At 38.9% G+C, this 18,909-nt stretch overlaps 4 protein-coding genes across 7 annotated transcripts; 3 read left to right on the top strand and 1 right to left on the bottom strand.

Moving 5' to 3' along the window:
• Positions 1-690: 690 nt before the first annotated feature.
• Positions 691-3,485, top strand: LOC137748187 (mitogen-activated protein kinase kinase kinase 5). The gene is made up of 9 exons (XM_068488295.2): positions 691-1,167; positions 1,286-1,855; positions 1,942-2,029; positions 2,169-2,231; positions 2,322-2,491; positions 2,612-2,687; positions 2,790-2,849; positions 2,934-3,059; positions 3,239-3,485. Exons 1-9 carry the CDS (start codon positions 914-916, stop codon positions 3,401-3,403), a joined length of 1,572 nt encoding a protein of 523 aa, XP_068344396.1. The 5' UTR covers positions 691-913; the 3' UTR covers positions 3,404-3,485.
• A 2,404-nt stretch (positions 3,486-5,889) lies between these two features.
• LOC137734018 (mitogen-activated protein kinase kinase kinase 5) lies at positions 5,890-10,842 on the top strand. 2 transcript variants are annotated; one of them, XR_015956838.1, is made up of 10 exons: positions 5,890-7,046; positions 7,164-8,054; positions 8,172-8,259; positions 8,654-8,716; positions 8,802-8,965; positions 9,249-9,324; positions 9,481-9,540; positions 9,609-9,748; positions 9,921-10,108; positions 10,224-10,842. XR_015956838.1 is itself a non-coding variant. In XM_068473263.2 (10 exons), the coding sequence occupies exons 1-9, from the start codon at positions 6,661-6,663 to the stop codon at positions 10,095-10,097; spliced, it is 2,031 nt and encodes a 676-aa protein (XP_068329364.1). In that variant the 5' UTR covers positions 5,890-6,660; the 3' UTR covers positions 10,098-10,108; positions 10,224-10,842. The 2 variants fall into 2 exon arrangements, 1 of the variants encoding a protein (XP_068329364.1); XM_068473263.2 differs by having other exon boundaries at positions 9,623-9,748.
• Positions 10,843-11,292: 450 nt separating this feature from the next.
• On the top strand, positions 11,293-17,250 carry LOC137734004 (uncharacterized). 3 transcript variants are annotated; one of them, XR_015956836.1, is made up of 17 exons: positions 11,293-11,482; positions 11,571-11,686; positions 12,051-12,314; positions 12,417-12,514; positions 12,745-12,907; positions 13,014-13,124; positions 13,353-14,267; positions 14,358-14,510; positions 14,591-14,690; positions 14,785-14,879; positions 15,002-15,250; positions 15,440-15,511; positions 15,639-15,737; positions 15,896-16,027; positions 16,125-16,295; positions 16,387-16,628; positions 17,155-17,250. XR_015956836.1 is itself a non-coding variant. In XM_068473246.2 (16 exons), exons 1-16 carry the CDS (start codon positions 11,461-11,463, stop codon positions 16,555-16,557), a joined length of 2,931 nt encoding a protein of 976 aa, XP_068329347.1. In that variant the 5' UTR covers positions 11,293-11,460; the 3' UTR covers positions 16,558-17,250. The 3 variants fall into 3 exon arrangements, 1 of the variants encoding a protein (XP_068329347.1); XR_015956837.1 differs by having other exon boundaries at positions 11,315-11,482; positions 12,756-12,907; XM_068473246.2 differs by having other exon boundaries at positions 16,387-17,250.
• A 118-nt stretch (positions 17,251-17,368) lies between these two features.
• LOC137734060 (Thioredoxin superfamily protein) lies at positions 17,369-18,746 on the bottom strand. Its single transcript, XM_068473323.2, has 2 exons — positions 17,890-18,746; positions 17,369-17,743 (listed from the first exon to the last, which is right to left on the bottom strand). The coding sequence occupies exons 1-2, from the start codon at positions 18,355-18,357 to the stop codon at positions 17,585-17,587; spliced, it is 627 nt and encodes a 208-aa protein (XP_068329424.1). The 5' UTR covers positions 18,358-18,746; the 3' UTR covers positions 17,369-17,584.
• Positions 18,747-18,909: the final 163 nt, after the last annotated feature.

Genomic DNA, 18,909 nt, shown 5'->3' with positions numbered 1-18,909 from the left:
CATGACAGTCTTTTCTTAATTAAAATTTTGAGTAAACTGCCATAACCGTTGTTTTTATAATCACATGTCAGGTCTCTTGGAATTCAATTTGGTTTGGTGCAGTTTTATTATTAATTGTGGTCCCAAGTCTCAACAATTGAATGGGATTGCACACATTCGGTTCGATGTTTAGTCTCAATAATTGAGTCAGGAATTTAATTCATTGTATATATTTATTTCGTGTTATGTTATTAGTCGCAAGAACAATTAATAACAAAATCTCACCAAACCAAAAGCTCCTCACCTTCACAACCTTTAGCTTCTTCAATAAAACAACATCTTCCTCTGTTTTCATTTAGAACTTAGTCAATCCGCACTATTAAAACCTATTAGTTGAATAATGGAAATTAGAAAAACAATGCAGTCAATTGATTATTGATTTAAGCCTTGTTGTTTAATTTACTTGACCATATCCAACTGTGCATCAAAGCAGGTGATCCTTCTAAAAAAAATTCTTACGACCAAGACATTGTATAATAACATGACATTGTTAGTTATAACAGTTTCTCTCTTCCACAACACGCTACCCTTTTTTCTTATTTTTTTGGAAAATGTCACCCTTTTTTCTGAAGCATTGTTGACCACACAAAGAATGAAAGTAAAAAACGTGGGTAAAGACTAAAGACCGTTGAGATAGCGGGTAAAAGGTAACCAAAATTTTAAAAGAAGACGACCCAGAAGGGCATCGACAACCTCAGTCAGTCTTTTTACCGCCGACTGCAATTGACCATAACTCCATATTTTTTAATTCAATTCAACGAACAAAGTGAACTAATCACGAGTGAAATTCAAAGTCTTTAAATTTAACTTGAATAGCAAACAACAGTAACAACCAACAACAGCAACAACAACATTTGATTTCTCAATAAACCAGATGTCTTCTTCTACTTTCTTCTGTGTTTCAGGTTCGAAACGGTGCAGTGGTGGCTGCTGCTGTGAGCAGAGCCCAAGGCGGAAGCTCCACCACAGCAACCCGGAATTGGGTTCTCCCGCCTCGGCCACTTTCCCTGAATTTTCAATCGGAAAGTCACATTCTCTGGATTGGGGTGTTGCTGGTGCTGCTCCACAACCCTTGCCCCTTCCAGAATCTTCCCTGATTCAGAGACCGGACGCGGTTCCTAAACAAGGGTAAAGTAGAAGCCTTTTTATGTCAATCTTAAAATTCATCACGTTCTTCTTGTTTGTGGGTATTTGTGAATGTTTACTATGTGTTCTTACACAAGGGTTGGTGTTTTGCTGTGTGAAGTCATGACGAAAATCAAGTTGCCACAGCCTCCATATCAGGACCGCTGACTTCTTACTCAGGCTGCATTCATCCAGATGAAAATTCTCGTGGGGGTTGTTTTAACTTTTGTCTCCCGACGAAAACTCAGGCAAATGATATCTCAAGCCATACTTTTAGCCTACAAAGATCAAACACTGTGGATGGTTTTTATAGTCCTGCAGTTAGCCCCCGAAGAACAAACGCAGCCGCAGATCCTTTACCTTCTTTTGGGGGTCCCCAAGATCACTATCAGAATTCATTCCCTTCGAGGTTATCACCAAAGGGACAATCACGTAGTCTTGGTCATTCTCCTCTTCACAGCCCCCCATCTCGAAGCCAATGCTTCAACCCAAAGGGTTCAAATGGAACTGCAGTCACAGAGAGTGGTAGTCGTGTCAATGCTCACCCTTTGCCTCTGCCTCCTCCACCACAGTCATCTACCATGCATAACAATGCCGAAATTTTACCAGTATCATCTATTAAAGGACAATGGAAGAAGGGAAAACTTATTGGCAGGGGTACCTTAGGCAGTGTATATCTCGCAACCAACCGGTATTTTAATCTCTATGAGCTTTGTTCTGCATTGACAATTTGACAGTTTGTTTTGAACATGTTAACAATTTACAGTCATATGACAGAGAGACCGGGGCATTGTGCGCAATGAAGGAAGTTGATCTCATTCCTGACGATCCTAAATCTGCAGAATGTGTAAAGCAATTGGAGCAGGTCCATTTCTGGAGTCCCTTTTTTTCTTTTTCTTTTTTTTTTTTTTTTTTTTCCTTTTTGTAAATTCACATGGGAGTTGCAGTTATTTGTATATCTGCCTTCATTTTAGGTTTACCTGGACCGACCGAATATTTTGCAGGAAATTAAAATCCTCCGAACACTGAAGCATCCGAATATTGTGCAGTACTATGGTAGCGAAGTAGTGAGTATCTTTCTGACATGTGAACATTTACTGAAAACTAATCTGTGCCAGTTTTACTCAACTTGGGGAGTATTCTTTACCCAAATGCAGATTGATAATCACTTCTGCACATATCTGGAGTACGTTTATATTCGGCCCGGAGCCATTGATAAATATGTCCAAGACCATATTGGAGCTATGACGGAATCTGTAGTTCGCAATTTCACTCGCCACATCCTCTCCGGGCTGGCCTTTCTGCATGGCACGAAGACAATTCACAGGTGAGAATAATGCTTCCTACTTCATACAGTGCTATTTTATTAGCATCATGTTGCATTCTTGCTTGATCATAAGCGTACTTTTCTTTAGTGAATGAAGTTCCGATTCGGTGATTGTTCTAGGGATATAAGGGGTGCAAATTTGCGTCTTGATGCATCAGGAGTTGTTAAAATTGTCAATTTTGGGATTGCAAAACACGTAAGTAATTAATTCAGCAAACGCATATCATGTTTAATGTCTGTAAACATAATTTCTTGAAGAAATTATTTTTGAATAATCAACTTGTTTGATGCAATTCAGCTCAACAGGCAATCAGATAAAGTTTCGTTGAAGGGCAGTCTGAACTGGATGGCTCCTGAGGTAATTGCACTATCTTTATCTATACATTTCAGATGGCATATACATCGCATATAGATTACAGACGCCTCGTTTGTTTTCGTGCAGGTCATAAGGACTGCAATGCAGAACAACGCGGATCCTGATTTATCTTTGGCCGTTGATATATGGAGCTTGGGTTGTACCATCATTGAGATGTTCACTGGAAAACCTCCTTGGAGTGAATGTACAGGAGTAAGTAAATGATAAAATGATTTCTAGGATGTTGTAATACGATGATCTCTCTAGTCATCCTGTACGCATAAATATGCAGCCAATCTATGCGCGTACAGGATGACTAGACGGAAGAGGAGTCTGTGTGAGTCAGATCATGTTTATTGGTTTTTAACATCTTCTTGTCTTGAATCTGTCAGCCTCAAGTTATGTTCAAGATGCTGAACAGAATCCCAGATATTCCAGAAACATTGTCTGCAGAAGGAAAGGACTTCCTCCATTGGTGCTTTCGGAGGGACCCTGCCAAGAGACCATCGGCTGCCGAGCTACTTGAACATCCATTTGTACATGCACAAAACCCTTGATTTTAGTTGTACAATTAAATCAATAGAAAAATGGGGATTTTTTGAACGGAAATTCTAATGGAAACTAAGTCATCCAGTTTCACTATTCGCTTGCCTAAGAGCATCTCTAAAGGAGATGTCAAAATGTCCACATAAGTTATAACAGTAAAAAAAAAAAAAAGTCACACTAATGTTCTTCAACCAAAATGTCAATTCTAATGTGGCAATGACCTAAATTGACAGCAAGAAAATTGCTGTCAAAATTAATTATTAATGTTTTTTTATTAGTTTAATCATTATTATAATGAATACTGGTGTTGGCCGATATCTCAATACTTTTATTATTTAATTGTTTAATTTTATTTTTATTAATACTCTTTTTGGTTTGAGCAATATTCCTAACTATGTTTGGATACGGCAAATAAACTTGGAATTTGAATAAAAATCGGAATTTGTAAATTAACATGCACCAATTCCCTTGTTGTGATACATAAACATAGAAATTTAGAATTTCCGAGTGGAAAAAAAAAACTTGGAATTTGGGACCTCTAATTCCCAAGTTTAAATTCCATGCAAATAGATGTTATTTCCCAATTTCTATAAATGAGAGTTTCAAAATAACAATTTTCGTATTCAATTCCATTGTTCTTTTATGTTTACCAAACAAGAAAATTCGCAAATTCTAGAAAATAAAATCTCATCGTTTCAATTTCCATCATTTTAAAATTTCTTAGTAATCTTAAATTCTTCATCCAAACATAGTGTAAATGAAAAAAAAACGTTTTTATTTTTTCTGAAATTGAGTGCAAAAGGAAAGGCAAATTGTTCTAACGGCCCATATAACTTGGATCAAAATGAAATGATTTTTCATATTGGGGTACGGATGGCCAATGTTGGATCGTAATGGCCCATATATCTTGGTCCCCTAGAACCCAAATCATTTGTTATTGTTGGAATCCAAACGGAAAGAAGTATCCTAAAATTACACAAAGATACCCAAACAAAGGCAAACTTGTATTTAAATCGTATTTGTTTAAAACTTTGTATTCTTTTTAGTACTATAACACGAATTATTAAAGTTTGGCATGCATAAGTAACGACTCCTAAGAATATGTGAACGAAGAAAAATAAATTATTTTTTTTTACAAGTGATAGCATTAGTATGTTAAAATGTTAAGCGTAAACTTTTAAAGTTTGTTCAAATTATTTAATCAAATGAAATTGAACTTGCTTCCCACTTCTTCTCGAGAAACAAGTGATCTGTACAAAATTGTGTTAAATTTTATATGCAGGAATTCCGTAAAAATCTCCTTTTTAGGTGGGGATGATAAGCAAATCCAAAGCCGACGCGACAGCACAGCAGGATGACTACCAAGTGACCAGCAATATTATGATTAAGAGCGACAGAAAGTGAGGAGGAGGCTATTTTATCTACTTGGCATTCAAATCCAAAATTTGACACGGAATCGCATCAATGTATATAAAGTCATGCACCGTTGTTTGCCTCAGTTGCCTTGGTGGGGTGCGTGTTGCGTGGTCGGGTTGACGACGATGAGGTTTTGGTACTCCAACACTAAACCTATTGGCAATTCTCACGATGCTTCAAGCAATTGTACTCATCATTAAGCTATTTTACGAGAAATTTTTTATTACGACAGAAACACGAGTGGTATATTATATGTTTTTATGTAAGTGGTAGAAAATTTTATTTTTTAAGTTATACATTTTTTTAACACACATATCCCACCATTTGTATAATGACATGTGATGTACCACCTCGTGTGCCGATCATACTAAAAATCTCTCCTATTTTACAGGCACAACATTGGACTTTTTCTATACAAATTTTAAGTGCTTAGTGAAAAAAATTCTCTAAAAGGTAAAGTCAAGATTATGAGAAAAGGACAACCTGCCTTTGTGGCAAATTCCTACTGTTTTAGGCGCGGTCTGCTTGGTTTTGAGATTTTTTTAACTTTGCTTGCCTTATGTGATTTTTCTTCTTAAATGTCTATTTCCTATCGAAAAAAGAATATATGTGAGACTTACATAATGGTGATTCGACCAACATTTAAAGCATAGGGTTATTCAAAAATTCAAAAAAAAAAAAAGATATTTTGATAAAACAGACACTGATTTGACAGAAAAAAAAATAATTTTGAGGCTTGTTTATCTTTAAGTGATATTTTTTTTTCCACTTTAATTTGAGTTTTATAATTAGAACGGGAGCTTATATCACTTTAAAGAAACTATATTAACTTGCCTTTCAATACAAATATTTTTGCTTTCCTCAGAAACTCGTAACAAATTTTCTTACAATTAAAGACAAAAACTCATTAAAGCAGTCCAACTTACAACTTAAATTTCAAAACACAGAGCCACATAAAAATTATCTTAGACAAGACAACATTGTAAATTACTCTCAATAATTAGAAGAGTCGCTCATGTACGAGTAAGAAAGCGGCAAACAGCCAGCATGACACGAATAAATCACTACGAATCATGTGTTATATAAATTGTTCTCCTACATGAGTTTGGCTGTTTCCACAAAAAGTTAAAAACGTCAAAGGAGAACCCAGTAAACACCCTAACACGGTATGAACTGGACTGCAAAATGATCAAATTGAAGTCGTTTTTGACAAATACGTTGACAAAGTCCTCCTCTACTCAGCTCCTCAAACTCAACTCAACTACGCCTTTCCGTACGCATACGGCGTATCTTAGCTTTGGTCAACATCTTCAACTTTCTTCGTCCTCCTTCCTTAAAAAACATTTACCTTCAAAAACAGCAACGAATGATAACAATATTAGTACTTTTCAAATTTAATTAATCTTAATTAAATTAAATTAAATTTTAGATTAAATTAAATAAAAAAAGGGAAAACGAGAAGGTCGTCGCGTGCTTGGACACTGTAAACACGCACGCACATTATTCGTTGGGTCGTCGTCTTCTTCTTATCGGACTCCCCGACCCCTCCAACACCACCGACGACAGCCTCAAAAGTCTCGCATTTAGTCATCTCCTAATCAGATTATTATGTATTCAATTCGCAGGATTATATCGAGTACTTGTTTTTTCCCAGTCATTGACCATAAAAAATTCCAAACGTTTGAATTTTAATTCAAACGAAATTTTTTGATCAAAGCGAGCGAGAAACGACGCAGCTGCTTCCGCTTCCGCAACTTCACATTTGGAAATCTGAGATTCTGAGATACTTCAAGTTCAAGACGACGGCTTTTAACTTCGCCTTCTGCAACAAGTGCTTTTCTCGAAAGCCCAAATGCCTTCTACTTCGTTTTCTCATCACAAACCCAGCAGAGCTACAACCTCCTCCTCCTCCCCTGTTTTTTCTTCAGCTGCTGGTTGCTCTGTTTCTGCTCCGAAACAGGACAGTGGTGGTGGTGGGGGCAGCTGCGAGCAGAGCCCGCGGCGGCTCACCCGGCAAAGAAAGCTTCGCCACATCAACAACCAGGATTTCAACGTCCCTGAGAAGTCTTACTCCTCGCCCACTTCGCCGGAATATTCGACCCAAAAGTCAAGATCGCCGGGTCACGGGTCCAAGCCAAACCACTGGTCTTCTGCGCCGGCTCCGCAGCCCTTGCCCCTTCCTGAATCTCCCGTGATCCGGAAACCTGAATCTGCTAAAAATGGGTTCCTTGGCCCCAGGTAAAAGAAAGCCCTTAGAATTCATTAATTTTTTGTTTGTGGGTATCTGATAAAGTGCTTACCATGTGTTTGTTAAAATGCCGCGCTGGGGTGGTTTTTTACCGTTTGAACTACTAGGAAGGTCAAAGGTAAAGCTGTCACAAGCTCAGGATCGGCATCGCCGAGTTCTTATTCAAGTCAAGTTGCCACAACCTCAGGAGGATCAGCAGCAGCAGTGAGTTTTTATTCAAACAATCGTCGGGGGGCACTCTCCCAAGATGCTAACAATGGTGGCGGTTCGCTGAGTTCTTATTCTAGTCAAGTTGCCACAACCTCAGGAGGATCACCAGCACCAGTGCGTTCTTATTCGAACAATCGTCGAGGGGCACTCTCCCAAGATGCTAACAATGGTGGGGGTTTCTTTAATAACTTGGCTCTGAATATTCTTTCTAGGAAAGCGCAGGCAAATGGTATATCAAGCCATCCTTTTAGCCCCCAAAGATCGAAAACTGTCGATAGTTATCCGATACTTGTTGCTCCCACTTCACCCGTTAATTGTTCAAGCAACTGCCATAGGGGAACGCCACACGAATATGAAAGTTGCAACATGAGCAGGAGTGCTCCAACAAGTGCTTTTTCAAGTCCTGCAGTTAGCCCCAGGAGATCAAACACCGCTGGGAGTTTTTTTACTTCTTCTGGGGCTTCCCACGATCAAAATCTGGATGTCTTTCCTCCAAGATTATCACCAAATAAACCTTCTAATAGTCCCAGCCATTCTCCTACATCTCGAAGTCCACGCTTCAACCAGAAAAGTTCAAATGGAAATGCATTTCTTTTGCCTTCTTTAGAGAGGGCTGAAAGTAGTGGTCAAGTCAGTGCCCACCCTTTGCCTCTGCCACCTCCACCACAGCAATCTGTTATGCACCACAATGCAGAAGCTCTATCGTTATCATCAATGAAAGGTCAATGGCAGAAGGGAAAACTTATTGGGCGCGGCACCTTTGGTAGTGTGTATCTCGCAACCAATCGGTATGCTAGTCCCCGGAAGCTTTGTGCTACTTTCTCTTGACTTTGTTCTGCAATGACCATTATTTTGTTTTGTTCTTTTGAATTTAGCTTTGTTAAAATTTTCTAATTATATGACAGAGAAACCGGGGCCTTGTGTGCGATGAAGGAAGTTGACCTCATTCCTGATGATCCTAAAGCTGCTGAATGTATAAAGCAGTTGGAGCAGGTCCTTTTTCTGGAGTCCTTTACTAATTTCAATTCATAGAGCAGTTGTAGCTTATTGCTGTCTACCTTTAGGTTTGTCTGGACCAACCAAAACTGCTGAATTAGGGAAAGTTTTGCATGTAACATGCACTAGCACTGTGTCTGCTTCAATCATAGGAAAAAAATGAGTTGGTTGATTATTTCTGTAACATGGAAGGTAAAAAACCTTCATAGTACATCTCCTCATGTGCCACACCTGCACAATGAACAGTATTGTTGAGTGCATCTCTTCACATTCGATCAAATGACATTTCAGCTACGCTCAACTATGCTACTGACATTTTGCGGTAGCCTTCTATGTTTCTGGTTCGTCTTTAATATGTTCTAGAACTGTTCTTACTAGCTACCCGTTGCAGGAAATTAAAGTCCTCCGCACACTAAAGCATCCAAATATTGTGCAGTATTATGGTAGTGAAATGGTGAGTATCTTTCTTACATGTGAAAGTTTATTAAAAATATTTGAACGTTTGGCTAAATTGGGGAGCATTGTTTATGCATATGCAGACTGAAGATCACTTTTACATATATTTGGAATATGTTCATCCTGGATCAATTAATAAATACGTCCAAGACCATATTGGAGCTATGACAGAATCTGTAGTTCGCAATTTTACTCGCCATATCCTCTCTGGGTTGGCTTTTTTGCACAGAACAAAGACAATTCACAGGTGATAGTGATGCTTGAGTAGCAGAGTTATATAACTGTGACATCACTTATTCTTCAAAGAGATTTATATAAACTGTAGAGATTCTTAATATTTACCAGCCAGTTAAAATGGGAAAAACGTTTGGAGAATCATTGTTGCATTCCTTCAGAGCTTTCTTTGCTTTATTGATGACGTTTCGATGATTATTCTGGGGATATAAAGGGTGCATATTTGCTGAATCATGTTGTATTCCCTTGTAGCTTTCTTTGCTTTATTGACGATGACGTTTCAATGATTATTCTAGGGATATTAAGGGTGCAAATTTGCTTGTTGATGCATCAGGCGTTGTTAAACTTGCCGATTTTGGGGTGGCAAAACATGTGAGTAATTAATTTTCGTAAACACCTTTACTCTGCTTTGGCTCCTGACATGAACATGACAAATCAATTTTTGAACAATCCAATTCATGTGACTCTGCAAGGCCTCCCAGCAGTACTCTTCTCGGTTTCATATTTAACTTTACCTTTTGCATTCAGCTCAATGGGCAATCGTACAATCTTTCTTTGAAGGGCAGTCCATACTGGATGGCTCCTGAGGTGATCGCATCATCGTTACAAATTCATAGATGGCCTGTACGCACTGTATATAAATTATAAATGCCTAGTTTGTTTCATGCAGGTGATAAGGGCTGCAATGCAGAACAGTGCTGCTCCTGATCTTGCTTTGGCCGTTGATATATGGAGCTTGGGTTGTACTATTGTTGAGATGTTCAATGGAAAACCTCCGTGGAGTGAATTTACAGGAGTAAGTTCACGATGAAACTTGTCATGTTTTGTTCATCATGGTTTCGGATTTTTCAGAATATTGTCAACTGCCCATAGTTCCACGTGTACAATGCAAATCCGGCCTCATGCTGTTCGAGAATAGCTTTGTTGCTTTTGAAGTTTTTAACATCATCTTGTCTTCCTTCTGCCAGCCTCAAGCTATGTTCAAGGTTCTAAACACCATCCCGGATATACCAGAAACATTATCTGCAGAAGGAAAGGACTTCCTTCATTTGTGCTTTCGTAGGAACCCTGCAGAGAGACCGTTAGCTAGTAAGCTACTTGAGCATCCGTTTGTACGAAATTCACACATCAGACCTTTTCAATGATATACCTAATAGTAAGTTTTCACATTTAACATTCATAGAATTCAATGGAAACTAGAGACTGAAAGTTGTTTTTTATATATGACCAGTAAATTGATATCTTGGCTTGTTGTGTGTGCACCTTTGCAGGATAAATTGGATGGTCCGAAGGACCATATTAATCTTAAAAATGGTCGAATATCGATCCCTCCACACTTGTAATTGAGAGGTGGCTTTGCTTCATTCTTCATCCTTGTCCGGAATTGCATCCCTTGTTCAAATGAAAGTCTCCAGCTATAAGCGTTGAAAGGAACCATGGCAGGAAAATCCCAAACCTCTGAAATTGGATGAAATGGATCCGAAGTTTCTCTCTTGTTCCATCTGGAAGACGCTCTTCTCTTGGGAAATACGGCTGCACAGCTCTAACAAAGATTTTCATTGCTTGGACTGCCTCTGATGAAGTTCCATAAGCTTTACCAGTGAATTAACTGAGTGGGATTTGGAAGCTGGTTATTTTATTCATCGCCGGTGGAGTTGGGAACTCGGAGCTAGCGCAATGGGTCCTTGATCGGGGAGATAATCGAGTTTTACGTGGAGTTAAGATGAGTAGGTAGAAACTGTTGTGTGTACTCACTCAGAAGTTAGAACAGATGATGGGAGTTAGTCTATCTGTAAATACTGATTTATGCTGATTCTCTAAATAGGAATTTTCGACCTTTGTTTCCCACGTGTATTGGTAATGCTTAAGATTAAATTTTTAGTGTAAAAATGTGATTTTTTTGTTAAAGTGAACAGTATTGGGAGATTTTCGTTAAAATTCTCTTATTAAAAGCTATATCCGCAATAAAATTAGAAAACGTTTGAAATTCTGATAATTGAGTTACGATAATGACAAAAACAGCATTGACATGAATTAAAAGTTTAAGAGGCAGGATTCTCTCTGGATTCATATCCTGCAGTCAGTTCTCGTCGAGTACTATTTGTGTTTAATTTTAAATTAAAAAAAAACTCAAATAATTTCTGATCACATAATACACGATGATGAATGACTAAGATGTGAGGATTCCTAATCCGAGAATTTTTGCAAAACAATTTAAATGGGAAACTAATTATATTATAATATAATATATTTATTTATTATTTTGCTTTGAGAAGAAAAAGCGGGTGTACGTGTTAACGGGTGAAGTATTGCGCGCTTCCCTTTTAAAATAATTAGATTTCTTTTATTTCATTTTCTTTTCGAAATTAATCGGTTTAATTTCACTCAAAGAGTAATGGGAATGCTACTGCTACAGCAACACCGATACAACAGCTCCAATCAGCCGATCTAGCGGCCACTGCTAGCGGCCGGAACCCTAATTCGCCACCGGAAGCCCCAATTTCGACGATGGGGAAGCCTCTTTGCTACGGTATTCGATTCCATTTTCCTTTCCGCTCCTAATATCATCGTTGTCGTAGTTTCCATGGAATTTATTTCGTCCTTTGATTTTCCGGCAGACGCAGGGAATGCTGAAGTTTCTCAAGGGCTGATCAATCGGCTTTACAGCGTCTTCTCCGATGGCATACATTTTGCAACGCCGGCTACCTCCTTGAGGACCAATGAACTTGAATTGGTACTCATCTTTTGCTGTTAAATTTCTTAGGTTTTACTACCCAATGCACGATTTAGGGACCGTTTGGAATTGCTATTTTAGGAAGCACTCCTGCTCATAACACTTTCGGTGGAAGTGCTTTTGTTAGGATGTTATTGAATCCTGGGAAAGCACTTCCCTCCAGGTGCAGTTCCATACAGTCTCTTAATTGAGGTGTCATGGTTGCCTTATAAGTTAATAGGATTGATGAGAAAATCGATAGTTTCGATCAAATGTTACAATAAGAAAGAAGGGGGCTTGTTTATTTGGAAGATAGGAATTCTGAAAACTGATATATGAAATGTACCGAATGTAAATTTTTCCCTTTACTTATTTCGGTTCCAAGGTTCGGAGCGTGTTACAAATGTTGCAAGGTTTTTCTAGCTCACTATTTTATTGGGACCAAGATGGAAACTCTTTTCAAGTCAGGAGTGGGATACATGTCAGTCACCTCTCTTATTCGAGTCTTCACGCCCTTGTTCATCAATTTATGCATGCTGCAACATGCTTACAACTGGTGGAAATTATAGTCAACAAAATCGAGAAGTCTGCTGGATTACCCCCGCCTACTTTGAGGGCTTTTGCATGTTCTGTTTCTGCGTGGCTTAAGGTATATTTGGGATTCAATTTGTTGGATGAAGTTTTGCTACTTTCTAGTCATTGTGATTTTACTACTCTTTTATAAGTCCATGTTAACTTTGTGATTGGGCAGCGGTTGCGCGATATTGCTTTAAAGAAGGAAATGAAGATAAGAGAAGATGGCATTAGTACAACCCCTACGTTATTGGGATTGGCCAATTCTTTGTCTAGGTTTGTATTCTGTTAGCTATCAGTGTTAGGGATGCCAATAGTTATAGTTTGTCACATTTTGTTGGAGACAATCACCACTCAAAAGCTCATCAAAATTAGAAAATTTTATTATGCTCCATTTTTTCACCTTCGAGGTCATTGCCTCAGCCCATGTCGTTAACTTCTTAATTCACGTTTTGTGTTGATATCTTCATGCAATGATGTCGCTGATGACAATTTATTGATATTAGTCTCTGCTCAGGTGCTGAGTATCTGTTGCAAATAGTGCATGGTGCCATCCCACAGGTGTATTTTGAGTCTAATTCGTCTCTTCCCGCTGCTTACTTGGCTGTTCACATCCTTGACCATCTTTACAAGAAGCTGGATGAAGTGTGTCTAGTGCGAGGTGGTGAGGTTGGTACTTCATTTATTCAACAACCTTTATTGTTTCTAGTTTAGTCCTCTTGTCTTGTTTCACCTGGTTTATGTAATCCAAATTTGGTACTCATGCCAATTTCAGGAGGAAGATTATGAGATGCTTCTTTATTTATTTATTGGAAGTATATTGCCGTATATTGAGGGTCTTGATTCGTGGCTTTTTGAAGGAACACTAGATGATCCATATGAGGAGGTAAATGTGATTCGAACTTGCATGTGCTTGGTGATGCATCCAATTTTATTTTATTTTATTTTATTTTGCATACCATATGATTCTTCTATCTATAGTATTGTCGATGATAGGTTATCTTACAATTTGTATAGGCAGTAAATACTAAATATTAATCTGTTTTCTAGTTGAAGTGGGCTGTCCTAGATTTCTCCTCTCTGAACATTTTTCTGGTTGCTCCTGTCTTTGTAGATGTTCTTTTATGCTAATAAAGCAATATCTGTTGATGAGGCTGACTTTTGGGAGAAGAGTTATCTATTAAGGCAAGTACAGTATCAAATGTTAGATGTTGCGACCTCTGCCTCAGTGACAAGTTTTATGAAAGGAAAGGAATGTGGCAATAAAGACCTTCAATCATGTCCATTGTTTATTAAGGACATAGCTAAGTCTATTGTTTCTGCTGGAAAATCGTTACAGCTGATCCGGCATATTCCCATGACATCCTCAGTTGTATATAGAAACGGAAATGACTCTGAGGTTGATGGTTTTGGAAGTTTTAATAAAGGTGTTTACCATGGGCAAAGCATTGCAGGTTTGACTTTGTCAGAAGTTTTCTGTGTGTCGTTAGCAGGCCTTATAGGCCATGGTGACCATATCTTTCAACATATATCCACTAAACAAAAAGTGGAGAGTGATGATAGTGTGATTGTGCCAGTAAAATGCTCGGAGAAAATTTGGTGTAAGTTCTTGGTTGATACACTGGCAGAGAAAAGAGTAACTGAACCAGAGTCTGCACGTGATAATGGAAAAGGATTTACAGATGCAAATGAAGAGAAAATGTTTGCAGGTGTGGTAAATGGGTTTCCTCATTCAAGATCCTTCTGTCAAGAAAATCCAGTTCTAACAGTCTGCCAAAAGATCCTTTCTAAGAATGGGGATGCATGGAAATCCTTGAACTTATCCAGAAATTTATGTCTGCCCCCTTTAAACGATGAAGCTTTACGAAAGGCTATTTTCGGTGTGGAGAGCGGATCAACTTCTTTGGCTGAAGGAACAAATTATACTTTTGGTTTCCGCTTTGGTGAATCAGAATATCTTCGTTCACAAGACGACTCACTTATGTTACAATCGTTGTTTCCTTTTCCTACTCTTCTACCATCTGTTCAGGTATGATTGAAAGTCTATGTGCATTTGTCTAGATGTAGATATTATTAGAATTCTTTGGATGTATTTTTAATTGTAGTTCCTTGGCTACAGGATGAGCTCTGTATGTCAGAGCTCTTACCTTTCCAAAAAAATAGCACCCTTCCATCAAGAGTTCTTGCCTGGATTCAACATTTTGAACCAAGAAGTACTCCACTTCCGGTGGTTATAGTGCAGGAATGTCTTACTGTCTACATGCAGAAGCAGGTGATTGCTCAAAAATATGTATCAGTTTGTTGTTGTGGTTGCATGAGTGTCATATTTTAAAAAGTTATTTTCTACCATAGGTGGATTGTATTGGCAGGCATATTTTGTCAAAACTGATGAATGACTGGAAATTGATGGATGAACTAGCAGTCTTGCGCGCGATTTTCTTGCTAGGGTCAGGTATCATCTTGTTTGTTGAACTTCAAATATCCTGGTCTATTAATAGACATCTCCGATTACTTTGACATGTTTGCTGGTTCCTTTCCATCTCTAGGTGATCTGCTACAGCACTTCTTGACTGTAATATTCAATAAGCTGGATAAAGGAGAAACATGGGATGATGATTTTGAGTTAAACACGATATTGCAGGTTTGCTTACTTTATCCAATGTAGAATTTCTTCCTATTTTGAGTTAAACACGGTTTTGGGGTACCTACTTTTACTGTTTTACTTATACTATAACATTGTAATGTCTATTCTTATTACTGCAGGAATCTATAAGAAACTCTGCTGATGGAGTGCTACTAAGTTTTCCTGATTCATTGATTGTATCCCTCACCAAAAATCACGACTTAAATGGAAATGAGCAACCTAAGATGGCTTCCCTTCCCTTAACTCCTCGTAAAAGTCGTGTTCAGAGCTTTGGAATGGATGGACTTGATCTGCTAAACTTCACATATAAGGTCTCTTGGCCGCTTGAACTTATTGCAAACGCAGAGGCAATCAAGAAATATAACCAGGTTATTTTATGCTTCTGGTTCTATATTTCGTCTCTCTCTCTCTCTCTCTCTCTCTCTCAAATCAATGTGGCATTTGGGGGAAAGGTGATTTGATTTCACTTGGGATCTTATCTTTGGAGGGAAGATATGATTACCAATTGGGTGGTCTGACGACTAAACGTGTTATCTAATTGTTCTAAATTGTTGTAGGTCATGGGGTTCTTGTTGAAAGTTAAGCGAGCAAAATTTGTACTTGATAAAGCTCGAAGGTGGATGTGGAAGGTTATAATTTATCTCCTTTAAGGATTAATTAGGAGAGTGATAAGTCTCCTTGGCCTAATGACAAGGGTTGTATGTGTGTATGTCTTTATAAATCAATGGCTTTGATGCTTCTTGTTTCCCCATGCAGGGTAGAGGCAGTGCCGCAAACAACCACAAGCGTCACTGGTTAGTGGAGCAAAAACTTCTCCATTTTGTCGATGCTTTTCACCAGTATGTGATGGACAGAGTAAGTGTTGTTTTCCCTATGTTTTTTGTTTTCCCTTTATATATACGGAAACTATTTTCATGAGGAATTCGGCCTTTTATGCATCATCATATTTTTGTTGTCCGGAAAGAGTATGGAGTATGGAATTGTTAGATCACTGACTAGTCCTTTGTGAGCAGGTATATCATAATGCATGGCGTGAACTATGCGAAGGTATGGCAGCCGCTCGATCTCTGGACGAAGTCATAGAAGTACATGAATTGTACTTGTTGACAATTCAGCGGCAGTGCTTTGTAGTTCCAGATAAGCTGGTGCGCATTTTCTTTTGTTTGAGAACTTATGAACTAGGAAATAATCTTTTATGAAGACAGGAAGTTGAATCGTGTTTATTACACTATTTTGCATCAGTGGGCTCTCATAGCAAGCAGGATAAACAACATCCTGGGATTAGCATTGGACTTCTATTCTATACAACTGACGCTTAGTGGCGGAACAGTTTCTGCAATTAAGGCCAAATGCGAAATGGAAGTCGATCGTATTGATAAGCAGTTTGATGATTGCATTGCTTTCCTGCTCAGAGTAATCTTCTCTCTTTGTTTTGGTTCTGATTCATACGCGATTCTTATGATTTGCATCTAACGTTTCGTTTGGTTGCGTGCTGATTATGCAGGTGCTTTCGTTCAAGCTCAACGTCGGGCACTTTCCTCATTTAGCAGATTTGGTTACTAGGATCAACTACAATTACTTTTACATGTCGGATGCTGGAAACCTAAGGACTCTCCCGAGCTCCGAAAATGTTGCTTCGAGGCTGGGGAAGGCTTTTCTAGGCAGAACAGAGTGATTGCAGTTTAAGGATTTTAGTTTATTTAATTTTTTGGAGTAAAACATCACATATTAAAACAAATTTAATATGCTACGAGGAACTAGAAATCTGGCTTGCATCCTCGACATCTAGCTTGCACAGCTCGGTGTCCTTGCACCACTGTTCGAATTCCGCAAAAGCTTCAAACAACTGCTCGGCCTCGTCATCATCATCCTCCACCTCATCATCGGCTAGGGGTACCTTCTTCACTGCCCTCTCAAACACATTCCTCGCCCTTGCAATGTCGCCATTCATCATCTCAAAGTTAGCATACCGAATCCAATTCCTGGCTTCTTCGGGATGGCGTTGTACCATCTGTTCGTAAATATCTCTAGCACTCTGGATTAGTTCATCGTAGCGAAGCACCAACTTGACAGAGGACTGCTCACTGGAGTCTCTGGTTTTCTGCCTGGGAGGTCCGAACATACTAGCATCCTGGAGCTCACTTGCCTGACGGAGAATTTCCTTGGCGGCGACTCGGTTTTTGCTGAACGAACTCATTGGCTGCGAATCGGATTCGGATTTTGAGAAGAGAGGGTGATGGCCTCTAGGGAGAGTAGTAGAATTGGTATTTAGATCGATCGGTTTATGGAGAAGAATTGTGAGGAATGTAGCGTCTTGCATCGTGTGTGTGCGCCTTTTGAAATAGGAAACTTAAAACTTTTCCTTGTTCGCTAAGGTGGTTTAATTAGTTAATTACGACAGACAGGAAGAAAGGGAGATTAAAAAATAAATAAAAATATATAAAATAAAATAAAGTAAAAAATAAAAAGACGTTGGCATGAGGAAATATGAAACTTAAAACGGTTTTCAATCAATTTTGGAAATTTCAACAAAAATCATCATAAAAGTTTGGCAAAAAACACAAGTTTCTACACCGAAAACAAGCATTACATCATCGCCTGCTTACCCATGAGTAATCAAAGCATGCGGTATAATCTGCTATCTGCCTATACAGACATGGTTACATCAAATTGAATGGATGAGTGGAGAGTGAATATTTCGATCAGCTATTACTTTTGTGAGGACGCTTCATCTTGAGAAGATGAGAGAGGCCTGCTATTACGTGCAGTCGACTGCTCGGAATCCCGGTCTTCGCCAGCGCCCTCCCCTTCTTGTCCAGTATAACAAAGCAAGGCACATATCTGATGTCGTAATGGAGGAGCTGCATTTCCGGCGATAGAAAAATTATCAGACAATATTCTACTGTTCAAACCGTAATATTTGACACCGTGATCAGCACATAACGCAATCGAACAAGCTAATCACTTCAAACATATATATAGAGAAAACGTTGAGGATGAAGGGTACCTCGGGAAGCCATTTCTCGTTCTCTGCATCTGCCATAACAATGTTAAGCCACTCCGAGTTCCGACTCTCAACCTCCACGACAAAATTAAGCAAAGAATTGCACAGCCTGCATTTGGGTGAATAAAACTCAACCACCGTAGCCTCTTTCGCACTTGCCAATGCCGAGGCAAACGCCCTATGCTCCGCCTCCCCCTGCTCTTCCGGACTCAACACTGTTTTCGACTTCAAAGTCTTACCTTGGCCGGTTCTTGCATCCATTCGGAAGGGCTTTAAGTTGTTGATCAACGGAATCGAAGAGCCTGAAACTGAGCTGACGAAATTGAAAGCAAGGGACCCGATAGTTTGCACAGATTTGAACAGCCAAGGACCCTCAAAGGAGCAAACGCTATGAGTGTTGGATTTCGGATTCGGGTTCATGTCCCATGGCCATTTTAGGCAAAACAAAGGCTGTTTTGGAGTAGAACCCATTTTCCCCTCTAAATTTTGATCTCTTGAATTACAGAACCTCCAAATTTTGCATCCCTTGGAGTCCAAACCCTAGAGAATGAGCATTTGTGCCCAAATCAGAATCCAAATTCTGGGTAATGGGTTCTCATAAAACCATAAATCCTATAAAACCCTAAACCCAAAACCCAAAAATCAAATGTTTGGTAAACTAGCTGATGGTGGAAAGAAAAATCCCAGAGATCACAAAAGTATAGAAATTGAAATACAACGTCGTAAAAGTTTCTAATGAAGTATGACTACCTACCCCTTTTTACTTTCAAGGATTCAATCGTTTGCCTTTGACTCAACCACAGTATTCCGTTGCGTAGAGAGAGAGACAGAGGGAGAGGGAGAGGAGAAAATAAAATAAAATCTTTTTGTCCTGTCCTGTGAGCTCTTGGCGCTTCAGTATCTCGTTATCGATATTGGGCCTGATAATAATTTGGGCCCAAATATCCGCCCTTATAATTGGGCCATCAACTTTATCTTTAAGCACAAAGTAATAACATGAAATTATTCAAGCCGGATAAAGAA

Source organism: Pyrus communis, chromosome 15, assembly GCF_041283825.1.
Source record: "Pyrus communis isolate YQ-2024b chromosome 15, ASM4128382v1, whole genome shotgun sequence".
NCBI lineage: Eukaryota > Viridiplantae > Streptophyta > Magnoliopsida > Rosales > Rosaceae > Pyrus > Pyrus communis.
The sequence above is the reverse complement of the archived record's forward strand: the minus strand, read 5'-3'. Positions and strand labels throughout refer to the sequence as shown.